This window comes from Ictalurus furcatus, chromosome 23 (genome assembly GCF_023375685.1).
Source record: "Ictalurus furcatus strain D&B chromosome 23, Billie_1.0, whole genome shotgun sequence".
In the NCBI taxonomy this organism is placed as follows: Eukaryota; Metazoa; Chordata; class Actinopteri; order Siluriformes; family Ictaluridae; genus Ictalurus; species Ictalurus furcatus.
Genome location: NC_071277.1, coordinates 9972465 through 9985000, shown reverse-complemented (window position 1 = coordinate 9985000; position 12536 = coordinate 9972465). Strand labels below are relative to the sequence as shown.

Sequence of the window (12536 nt, the reverse complement as noted above, 5' to 3'; positions counted from 1 at the left end):
GTTGGTGGTGAATTGAACAGATTGTGGAAGCAGACACTGTTGAGACGGCATGCTCTAGCAGCTGTGGTGCAGAATTCATTTACCCCACAGTGGCATTTATATTACACATGACTTCATTCCTGTACAGATGACATCGTCATATAAACCCCAGTGACTTCATCAGGACCTCATCCCAGAGTCTTAACCCAACCCTAACCTTTTCCGTGAGAACTTCTGTGTGTCTGGGTGTGAAAGGTCAATGGCGTGTGGTCTGTTTTTTATTGTCATATTAACCATGACCCACACGTGTTGCGTGTCTCCACAGCCGCTGCGCAGGGGAAGGCTCCATGAATGTACGTCACCATGATGATGACGGACCAGATGCTGGAGCTCCCGCCGCTGCTGAACGGCGAGGTTCCCATGATGCACCACATGATTAACGGAGACGCCTCGCAGCAGGTAAACCCTCGCTCCACACCTTTACCTCCTGATGGAGCGCCGGTGCTCAGGTGATGGATGTGAGGTGTGTTTGCAGGTGATCCTGGTCCAGGTGAACCCCGGAGAGACCTTCACCATCCGCAGAGAGGACGGGACGCTGCAGTGTATCCAAGGTCTGTCCTGAATCAACACATTTCTGTGTAATCGAGCGCTGTGGCCGGTTCCCCGGGGTTAGATACGCGGAACATCACAGGCATGTTGAGTATTAGAGGAATGGAGCATGGAGGAGATGATTGCTGCACAAATCTTTTGTTTAGAATGATAACGTTCTCCTCAGTCACCAGAAATGAATTTCAGACCGATTAAAACATGAGGGTTATAATGCTTAAAGGTGCATATGCTTATATTATTTATTAATCTTTTATAAAAAATATAATATGTATAATATATAGATAATATCAGCGTCATGATCAATCGTAACACAATGCACTTTTTCTGAATCGTAATTTAATCGTACCTCTACGAAAGGACAAGAGAAGAGAAGGAAATGTTAAACATTTAGTGTAAAAATATATTTTAAAAGTCTGTGAGTAATAATGAGTCTGTTATAACGATACTGATTTTACACACAGGATCGATTATACCTTTATTACAGCTGAAATATGCGTAAATATGCGTAATCTTTCCTAATGTTCTGTGTTTCAACAAACTTTTCACTTATTTAACGTAAAAATGGAAGTCATGGTACAGAGAGTTTATAATATACAGCGGAAATGTCTTTAAAGTCCCCATGAATCAAACATGGAAGTTTTGTGGATTTTAGTATGAATATGTCGGCCTTAAGGTTCTCTCTAACTCGTCTGCTGATGAGAAAACAATGAGAAAATTCACATTTAGAAGAGATACGCAGTCAAAACATACAGTCTCTCTCTACCACCGATACGGATCAACAATTCTGATGACATCATTCTGCACTTCAGCTTCTCATCAGATTTTCTGTCCAATCAAATGCTCTCTAGAATCTGAAGTGTCCCGCCCCCCGACATTGTAAACATCCAATAAGCTAAACGCTGTTGGCTAATTAAAAAGAGGGAGGAGCCACTCGATATGTCCCGCCCTGACTTCCTGTTTCAGTGGACATTACGCCAACACATCAAATAACGCTGACTGTTTCCAGACTTCAGACGGACTTCACTTTCCATATTTCTCATTTCTAATACCTCAGATTGGTTTATTATTACCGAGTAAATCTGCAATAAAGTTATAGGTATAAAAGACGCAGATTTGAGTATAATATACTTTAAAAAGTGATTATGTAGCTGTACAGATTACTGTAGTGTCCATGTTACTGCAGTAAATTAAATTAATAAATGTACGTATTTCTGTTTAATGAGATTAACAATAACTTGCTGTTATTAAACACATTTACACCAGTGCACAGGGATACACACACACACAAACTGTGTATAAAGCGGTTTGAGGATCTGAGCGTTGTTCCTGTAAATAAATAAACCTTGACGAGTGACGAGCGCTGAACTTTACCACGTGCCATCAGCCCCGTCCCTGTTTACACAATCGATTGGCTCTTACTGAAAGTGTTCTTACCCAACGCAGGTTGTATTCTGAGCGTAGAGGAGTGTGTGTGTGTGCGCGCGTGTGGTGTTGGCGTTCCAGCTTGTAGGTGGACGTTAATAATTAGCAGCACAGCTGTGTGTTTGTGTGTAATGTTCCTGCGGTTCCTATAGGCCAGGTGCCCATGTGCGCTCCGTGATGGTTGTGTGTGCTGGAAAGCTGCTGATAAGGGTTTTCCCAGGCCAGGGCATGGAGGACAGACGCCAGGGACTTTTTTTTAGAGCTTCTTGTGTGCTTACACTTGGCAAAAATGTCTGATTACCTCAGAGCGGCCGAGCGCCAGGAGACAGAGTTTGAAGCAATAAATTGTGATGATTATTGTTTTTCTGTCGTTACATTCCTGAGCTTGGCAGAGCAGCTCCCGGTCTCCTGGTGAGGCCATGAAGCTTTGGGTAATAAGTGTCTGAGCTGTGGACTTGTCACGTGTGCACATGTGTGTCTGCCACCACGTCTGATTCTGTTTGTCCACACAGAGCTGTGTTTGGGCCCGGAGCTCGCTCTGGGTGGCCGGAGGACGGCGTGGACGGAGGCGCTGGGAGGGGAGTGTGTTCCTCCCTGGCATTTCTGAGTAATAATTAGGACCAACCTGTGTGTCTGTGTGTGTGTTTGTGTGTGTGTGTGTGTGTTTGTTCTGTATAAAGTAATGCAGTAAGTCTTTGCATGCTTCTGTACCGTGAGTACATTTTTACCTACCTCTGTGTGTGTGTGTGTGTGTGTGTGTGTTCTCATAAAGACACAAAGACCCTCATTAAAGCTCTGCACATGGTACAGCCTCACACTGAGACGGACGCATAAAAACACATAACCTGTGATTTTCTCATCATTTTCATTTCGGTTATAACTTTGTTCGTTTCTTCTCCTTGTCTTCCTGCTGATGTGGCAGAAGCCCTGCCTCTGTCTCTCTCTCTCTCTCTCTCTCTCTCTCTCTCTCTCACTGTCTCCCTCCCTCTCCCTCTCTCTCTCCCTCTCACTGTCTCCCTCTCTCTCTCTCTCTCTCTCTCACTCACTGTCTCCCTCTCTCTCTCTCCCTCTCTCTGTCTCCCTCTCTCTCTCACTGTCTCCCTCTCTCTCTCTCTCTCTCTCTCTCTCTCTCTCTCACTGTCTCCCTCTCTCTCTCCCTCTCTTTCTCTCTCCTCTCTCTCTCCCTCTCTCTCTCTCACTGTCTCCCTCTCTCTCTCTCTCACTCACTGTCTCTCTCTCTCTCTGTCTCTCTCCCTCTCACTGTCTCCCTCTCTCTCTCCTGCTCTCTTTCTCTCTCACTGTCTCTCTCCCTCTCTCTCTCTCCCTCTGTCTCTCTATCTCACTGTCTCCCTCCCTCTCTCTCTCTCTCTCACTGTCTCCCCCTCTCTCTCTCTCTCAGTCTCTCTCTCTTTCTCTCTCTCTCTCTCTCTCTCTCCCTCTCTCTCTCTCTCCTTCTCTCTCTCCCTCTCTCTCTCTCTCACTGTCTCCCTCTCTCTCTCTCTCTCTCTCTCTCACTATCTCCCTCTCTCTCTCTGTCTCCCTCTCTCTCTCTCTCTCTCTCACTGTCTCTCTCTCTTTCCCTCTGTCTCTCTCTCCCTCTCACTGTCTCTCTCTCTCTCTCCCTCTCTCTCTCGCTCACCGTCTCCCTCTCTCTCTCTCTCACTGTCTCCCTCTCGCTCTCTCTCTCTCTCTCTCCCTGTCTCTCTCTATCTCACTGTCTCCCTCTCTCTCTCACTGTCTCCCTCTCGCTCTCTCTCTCACTCTCTCTCTCTCTCTCTCTCCCTCTCTCTCTCCCTCCGTCTCTCTCTCTCTCTCTCTCTCTCCCTCTCTCTCACTGCTTTTTCCTCTCTCTAATGAAGGATAACTGCAGAAACTCAGATGTGATATGGACCACCCCAAATCTGTCCTGAACTTTGTTTCCTAAACCAGCAGAAAGTGTCTGTGTGGCTGAACAGCTGTGAAAAGATCGCTCCTGTCCACCTCCTCTTCCTCTCCTCTTTTTATGTATCTCTTCGTCTATCCCCGTTATCTGAGTGCTGACTCTGAGTCATGGTCTTTAAGAGCTTCACATCCAGGCCAGATGTGGCTGAACTGAGCTTTGATGTATGTGCGGGTCATGTACACACACTTAAACACACACACACACACATACACACAGTCTTGCTGGTCATGATGGATGGTACAAAAGCACAAAGCCGGCATGGCCAGGAAAAGCTGGAAAAGCTCTTAATAACAGACAGGAAGATGAGCAAATCTCCAGCAGATCTCTCTCTCTCTCTCTCTCTCTCTCTCTCTCTCTCTCTCTCTCTGAGCTGCCTACAAGGCAAAAAACGAGCACCATTAGTGCTGTGGCTTGTGCTCGCTCCTAATTTAAAGGAGAAGGAGTTGGGATCATATGAGCTGAGGCAGTGGAGCTGCTCCTCCCAGCTGGAGCGGACACAGAATCCAGCTCAGCACGGCTCGCAGTACGTGCCGCTGGAAGTCGACGCCTCCTTCAGCCCTCGGGGAGGAAAGGCAGCGAGCAGGAGCTACGGGACTGCATGGAGATCGCTCTGTTAGACGGCTGCTAGGTTTACTCCAAAATTCAAAATGAAAGTCTCACTTCCCTTTCCTCACTCGCATACTCCTCTGCACTCTTTTCTTCCTGTAAAAGGCTTATGGGATTTGAATCAAATTATTAACGTTGTTGTTTTTATCGTTGTGCGTTAGCTACTGCTCTGTGCTCTCGTCTGCTCCGTTTCCTTTCCTGCCGGAGAAGGAGGAAAGCCCCTGCGCTGTGCAGATGATCATAGCAGAGCTCTGATTCCTTTGCTGTGAGTCATCGCGCTGTGGAACAGTGCATTTTTGTGTGAGTTATGGAGAGGCACAGACGGAGAGAGAGGAGGAAAGAAAGAAAGGAGGCAAAGAGAGAGAGAGCTGAGGAAAAGGGCAGAGTTTGTGTCTCGCTCGCATCTGTGTGTGTGTGAGACTGTTTTACTTCACACACAGTCTGTAGACCTTCTGAAGGAAAGCGCTCTCTTTCTTTCTTTCTTTTTAGAGCGCTTGAATGTTTTGGCACCAAACTTTCTAAAACACTACAAAGTGGAACATACCACCAGTTTTCTTTCTTTTTTTTCCTTGCATTTTTTTTCTTTTCTCCTCCTCTTTCTCCTCCTCCATCTCTTTCTCCTCTTTCTCGCTGACCTACTATTTTCAGGCTCTGCCATGCCCTGTGTCCCGTGTCCTCTATACTCGGCTCTCTCGGTTCTTCTTTATAGGGCAGTGGCTCGAGTTCCAGCATAACAAGGGCACTCATAAAAAACAAACCCGGCAGATTGACACCTCCGGTTGTTGCCGCTCCTTTTCCCTTGCCTCGCTCGCTCTTCAGGCCAGGACACAGTTTTTTTTTCAGTACATGGAATAACAGTTCACAGAAATGAACTCTGTAACCTCCCTGAAGCAGGAAAGCTCATCTGGAGTGGAACTCTGGCACCGAAAAAAACAACATGGCTGCAAAACGGCTGGAAAAAGCCGTATATTCGGTGCTTCGGTGCTCTGCTGCGTGTCCCACTCAGCCCTTTTGTGTGGTCTTTATCTCTGAAAACGCAGCACGCCGGTCCCAGGCCATGCTAATGGAAACTCACAAACCCACACTGATTGGGTTCTCACTCATTCTGCAGTAACGTGAGCAGATCTCTGAGGTTTTCTGGAGAGTTTTTCCCTGCAGACAATGGTGCCATTTATGAACGTGACAGACTAGACTGCACCCAGACAGGGTCGATCCAGAACACACACACACACACACACACACTCTCTCTCTCTCTCTCTCTCTCTCTCTCTCCAAACTGTGAATACTCTTTAGATCAAGTCAAAGCAAAGGAAACTCCTTACTGAGCCTAGAGCATGCCTGAGCAAGTTTTAGAGCCACAAAACAAACACACACACACACACACACACACACACACACACACACACAGTCTTGCTGGTCATGATGGATGGCACAAAAGCACAAAGCCGGCACTCCATCTCCTCACTGGTTCTTTCATTTTCCCTCATAACTGTCTTGTAGTGAACAGGAACCTGAGTGGGAACTGCTGGTCCTAAAGCTCAGCTCAGATGAGGAGTTACAGAGGAACCGTGGCGTCAGCTGCCTTCCTAACACATTTTCCACCCGCTCTCTCCAGGGAATCTCCCTCCACAAACGTCCCTTCAGCCCAACACAGGCCTCTGTGTGTGTGTGTGTGTGTGAGTGAGTGTGTGTGTGTGTGTGTGTGTGTGTTGAGAGGGCTGCTGAGAGGACTGCAGTGAGGGTTCGTTATCTAACGGTTTCTGCTCCTGATTGCCCAAAGCTCGGCTTGTTTTTTTTGGTCCGGAGCGGAAGCGGCGTGAGGAACGAGCAGTGAGTTTAATCCAGGACAAGAGGAAGTGGAGGAAACAATGCCCAGACACGAGTGGCACGGGGCGTGGGGCATGGGTCATGACACTGTAAAACACTGCACGTCCTCCATCACAGTGACTCAACACCGGCTTTAACAGTGCCTTTCGCATGCACGGGAATTTCCACTTAGATTCCTTTAGGGAACTCCTGTAGAACTGTCCTGAATGAGAGCCACACAGTTCGTGTATGAGTTCCTGGTTTGTGTTTCCACCACAGCAGGAACTCGGATTTAAGTCAAAAGAACAGAAAGCTGAACACAGATCCTACCTGTGCTCGTCACTGATTCACTGTCTGTCTGGTCTTGTCTGGTCTCGTCCGGTCTCGTGTAAACGGAGACGTTACTCACGACCGGTCATGCTTCGCAGTCCACGTTAAAGCACACTTTACTAATCACTTATTATTTTCACTTATGACATCTAGTACAAGCTCCGTCCCCGATAGTTCCTGTTCTGCGGAAATAAAGTGTCCTGTAAATTAGGCTTTTTCACACGTGCATTTCTTTACACCTGAGGCTGTGTGTTGGGTTTGATTGGTTAAATTTATCGCTTTACTTCCTGTTTGTAGATTTTACAGTGTGTGTGTGTGTGTGTGTGTGTGTGTGTGTGTGTGAGACAGATAAAACTCCAGATTTGGAGTGAAAAAAGCTTAATTATTTTGTTCACCTTTGACAGAAAGGCTTCATCTGACTTGTTGATCAAGGAAAAATACAAACAAACAAACAAACAAATAAATAAATTCATACACATAATCGATTTTCCTTTTCAGAATAAATCTGTGTGAAAAGCCAACCTTCTTCTCAAAACTAGTGCAGAATCACACGTTAAAAGCCTTAAAGCTCAGCACTGTTTCCTCCTTATCCAGAAAAGGTTCCTGGGTTCCTGTAAAGGTTCCTTCAGTGGAAGCAGGGTCACGTAGCTCACGGCAGGACGAGGTGAAGTGGTATTTATCAGGCCTTTGACACGCAGTGTGAGGAATCTGTTCTTCTTCTACAGCAGGGTCTCAAACCCAACACCTCAAAGCATGCTGGGAATTTCCAGGTGTACCCTGGGGCAGTGCAGGACCTCGCTGGCCTCAGGCTGAACCTGTACGCAGCCTGAGCATGCTGGAATGTGTGCAGGGTCTCGGGGTACGATAGGATATCTGGGTCAGGAAATTTGAAACACTTTACTAGGTTCTAAAGAGATTTTAAAAGGAAGTCACTCATTAAAAAACCCCCACGAGCTGAGAATCAGAGACAACTTTTCATTTGAATTCTAATTTTGAAGATAAACTGCTGAAGGTTAAGATGGCTGACACGCCCTGTATAAAACGCACTGTAGTAGATACCACATGGAATGAAATTACTGAATTGCGTTGATGTGCACTCATCATACTGTCAATCCAATCACACCTGAAACCTCATAAAGCATCAGGAGATCCTTCTCTGTCCTTTTCCCATGATCCTCAGTGCTCTGACTATCGGAAGAGACCATCTCTGAACATCCGGTTTTTTTCTATCCTGTAAAAACAGAAGTTTCTGGTTTACTTCATGCCACTGTGTGAGGCTCGGAGCGTCGCTGCTTGCTATAGAAGTGTCCATGTGGAGATGTTCCGGAAATGTTCCGGAGCGTCTGCTGAACGCGTTGCGGTTCGGATCCGTGCGTTATTCCTGATCCAGCAGCACGGAAATGAAAAAAAGGTCCTGTGGGATTTCTACTGTTGAAACATCCCACAGCCTGATGCTGGTGTCTGCTGAAATGTGTGTGTGTGTGTGTGTGTGTGTGTGTGTGTGGCATGTAGATTAAAGGACATGTTAAAATCACACACACCGCTTTTTAGATACTGCGTGCAACCATTAATAACTACTCACACACGTAAGAGGAAAGTAATATAAAGGATGATGTCGTTCTCTTTAGGCGCTTCTACAGAGTCTGTAATTAGATTTGTGTCATGTTTTCCCTCGTTCGCTCTGTAACAAGCGGATCTGTAGACCTGATCTGTAGACGTGATCTGTAGACGTGTCCTCTCTCATTCCAGATCTGAACTGCTTAGTGACTTGTTCAGTCTTTCTGCACTAAATATTTAGAGCTCCGAGCATCTCGGTGTGTCTCAGGTTCTCTCTTCTCTGTTGTCCATCAGCTGTAAACCCCGAAAGAGAGAGTGAGTGAGAGAGAGACAGAGTGAGAGAGCGAGAGAGAAAGAGAGTGAGTGAGAGAGAGTGAGAGAGAGTGACAGAGCAAGAGCGCGCGTGAGAGAGAGAGAGCGTCCGTGTCAGTGTGATCAGCCTCAGTGACGCTCTCGCCGCTAATCAGCGCCTGTTTATTAAACACGTTGAGTCTCAAAGGTCCGATTTTCTCTGTCTGAGTGACAGGCTGATGTTTATAGCAAGTGTGGAGTGGTAAATAGCTGAAACACACACACACACACACACACGTGTATATACAGTATATATACAGCAGGAGGAAAATATGATCTCGGTCTTGCACTCGTGTGTAATTATATTCTGCGCTGTGGCTCTTTGCTTTGAGACCGAGGGAACACGAGGAGGAATCATAGTGCTGGATGCGACATACACACACGCACACATGCACACACACACACACACACACACACACACACACACACACACACACACACACACACACACACACACTTCCAGCGTGAAGGTTTGGAAGCCTTCACTTTGTGGGGAGAACAGAAAATGAGTTGAATCTGCAGAAAGCTGCACATGAACACTTCCTGTTTTTCATGCAGGAGGCATTTTTTTATTCTACTCTATTTTCCAAAACTCAGCTCTTTCGCAACACACACACGCACTCACACACACTCACACACACACAAACCTGGTTATGATGATATTCAGATAAAATATCTGAATATTCTGAATATATCTGAATATTCTGAATATATCTGAGTATTAAGTGAAATTAATGACTGTGATTTTAACTGCTGCTGTAATCATAAAGACTTCCAGGAAGTCAGAATCCTGTAAATGTATTCGGGTGCAGGGATAACATATGGCTTCTTATTCACACACACGCACACACTCACACACACTCACACACTCACACACACACACTAAACACATGTGTTCTGCATGTAATGCAAAAACACGTTTTTGAAGCGTTTCGCTGAAAGCTGCCCCCCTCCACTCTCACAGCCACGTAATGCATTCCTTCCAAAAACATCTCCCTCTCTCTCTCTCTCTCTCACTCTCTCTCTCTCTCTCCTTCTCATTTTTGTCTGTCGTCTTGCTGTCTGGCCAAACGACTGCAGCTTTTCCCAGCTGAACTAGTGGACCTTTTTCACGAATGAACCTCCTGTTTCTGTGTGTGTGTGTGTGTGTGTGTGTGTGTGTGTGTTTTCTTTTCCTTCTGTGATCATGGGTCTGTATATCCGGGTTCATATACACGCTGGATATCTTATGGCTGGACAAAGATCAGTGCTGAAATCATTAGTGGAATAAATTTCCCACCTCGATCCCAACAGCTGAATCTGTCACGATCTTCAAAAAACGGTTAAAGACACCTCTTCTGTGAACACTTGACTAACCCCTAACCTGCCAACCCCCACATTATAAAGAAAATCCTTACATGGGCTCTTACACCTCAAGTCTGCACACTTTGCTTCTCTAGAACTCCTAGAAATCCTGCACGGTAGCACTACTCGTACTGTTCTCTGCTTGATATATCTCTGTGCTATTTCCTCATTGGTAAGTGGTGTTGGATAAAAGCGAATGTAATGTGAATGTAAACGTGAATGTAATGTGAATGTAAATGCGAATGTAATGTGAGATGATGCACAAATCAGTTCTGCTTAATTTAGCAAGAAAAGCAAAGTTACACAGAATGAAAACACTTTCGAGTGTTGGATTTATTTCGTGCGGTGTGTGCTTTACACTGATTATCTAAACGGAAAGTGCCAGAACAAAGCGTTTTGTCCGATTCCTGATTTACCGTATGCACGAGTTCAGATCTTCAAAGCAGCTCATGCAAAAGTATAAAGTTATTTATAAACGCGTAAAAGTAAATGCATTTCTTCCCCAGCGGCGTGTGTGAGTTCATCTGGCACTGTAGTGGGGAAAATAAACCCTCACACACACATCGGCGACGGTGGCATGTCGGCGGTGAGCGTTCGCCTCCTGCGGGCCTGAATGGATGGTGTGAGGGATCCTCAGGGCCTTGGAGAGGGAGGAAAGGGCTCCTCAGAGGGAGCACAAAGAGCCGCTTGTTCTGGCGAGGAGGCCCGGCGCTGCTGCAGGCTCATGGGACAGGACGCTACACATCTCTCCCGTGTCTTTCTCATAAGCTAACGTCCTCTCTGCTCCCTTTTGTTGGCCTTGATCTCTGTCTCTGTTTGTATTTCTAAATATCTCCATGTGAGTCTCTCACTATCTCGCTGTCTGGACACTCTCTTTGCTCCCCTCCTCCCTCGGAGATGGCAGGAATGTTGCTGTTTGCCCAGTGTATTGGTGTGGAGCTGTTGAGAACTGTCTCTCTCTCTCTCTCTCTCTCTCTCTCTCTCTGAAAGGCCTCTGTTCATACAGAAGACACCCCTGTAGCTGTCTGGGGGGAGGACCAGGACCAGGACACCGAGCAGGGGCAGGGGTAGGAGCAGGACCTCGGGGGTGGTGGGGGTTCCTCGCTAGCATTACCTGCAGCAGAGAGAACAATCTGAAAGGATTTTGTTGTGCTTTAGAGTGTCGCTGTTATTTTAAACCGGAGCTACAGCACACTGGCGTGTCTATGAGCTCAAACCGCACACACGGCTGTGTACATACGGCTCTCGGCCTCCACCCGGAGAGGACGCGAGCACAAACACGGCTTTAATCTGAGGGCCACGTTAGGACCTCCAGGGCCGAGGGGCAGAGACGAGATCAGGCCACACTGTAATGTGATGGAGATGAAACTGTAAGGTTCATCAAGGCAGTTGTGTGATTTACAGGCGCTGAGTGATCGGCTCTCGAGGAAGGGGCCCACAAATGGCTTTAGCAGCTGCTGGGTTGGCTACCGTAACCTCGCAATAAGAGAAACGGTTACAGGAAAGAAAAAAACAGCAATGTGAGTTATAGCCATCCATCCGGCGGGGGGGGCACGACGACATCGATGATGATGGTGGTGCTGGTGCTGGTGGCGGTGGTGGCATACAGACAGTGAAAGGGGTTCAGCAAGGTCGTGTCCCAGGGGAGTCGTGACAGAGCCGAGCTTGTGTTCAGGGTAAATACAGCAGCAGTAACTAACCTCTGACATCCCCTCCATCCTCTCCAGCCGCCCCTCCTCCATCACTCCACCACTCAGCCGATCCCCTCAGACCTGGTGGCTGTGTTTCAGAATGAAAAGCTGAACACAATGAGGCGATGTGTTTGTTTAACCCGGCGTCACCGTATCCGATACGGCCCCGTTGAATGGGCTCGACCGGGTGGGAACAGGTAGACAGGTATACAGGTATGCCTCCAGGGTAGATTAGGAGACACACACAGAGGGCGTGGCCTCATTATTTTAAAGTCACATCAAAAGCCATGATTAGAGGCTGGTTGTCATGGTAATGTAACATGACAGTTTAAATAAACGAGTAAGAAAATGAGGACGAGACTGTGATACTGAAACCCCGTTCTGTGACTAAACTCGGCTAGTTTACTAGCGGTTAGCTAACCGGCCAGCTAGGCTATACAGCTGCTAATGTGGGAAGGAGGACATGGGGTGCTTCCTAATTTGCATATGAATACATATTCATATCCTTGTATTTGTAATGAGGATAAAATTGACCTTCCAATTTATGACCCTTATACAGTTTATAAAGTTGAATAATGCCACATTCCGGGGAATTTTACTCGCATTGTGATTAGCTTGCGCTGTATGACAGCAGCTCAGTAAACAAAGTGAGAGAAATGACTTTCTAAACATAATGCAGTCTTACTGTTGGACCTGTTCCTTCCTTCCGCCTTGATTGACGTATCTTTTTTTTCTCCTCTCAGGTCCCGCTGAAGTTCCCATGATGTCACCGAACGGCTCCATCCCACCCATTCACGTGCCCCCAGGATACATCTCCCAGGTAACACCCGGAGAAATCGAATAACGGCAATGAGTCACCATAATCTCAGCCTTGGAGGCAAATAAAATAGAACAGGAGT

General features: G+C 46.8%; 1 protein-coding gene across 1 annotated transcript in view; it reads left to right on the top strand.

Moving 5' to 3' along the window:
• fndc3bb (fibronectin type III domain containing 3Bb) overlaps positions 1 to 12536 on the top strand; it is a 56890-nt gene that overhangs the window by 13837 nt on the left and 30517 nt on the right. The window contains exons 2-4 of the mRNA XM_053611202.1: positions 305 to 438; positions 515 to 590; positions 12381 to 12457. Of these exons, the coding sequence (XP_053467177.1) occupies positions 331 to 438; positions 515 to 590; positions 12381 to 12457 (261 nt within the window). The 5' untranslated portion in view covers positions 305 to 330. The remainder of the gene's footprint in view (positions 1 to 304; positions 439 to 514; positions 591 to 12380; positions 12458 to 12536) is intronic.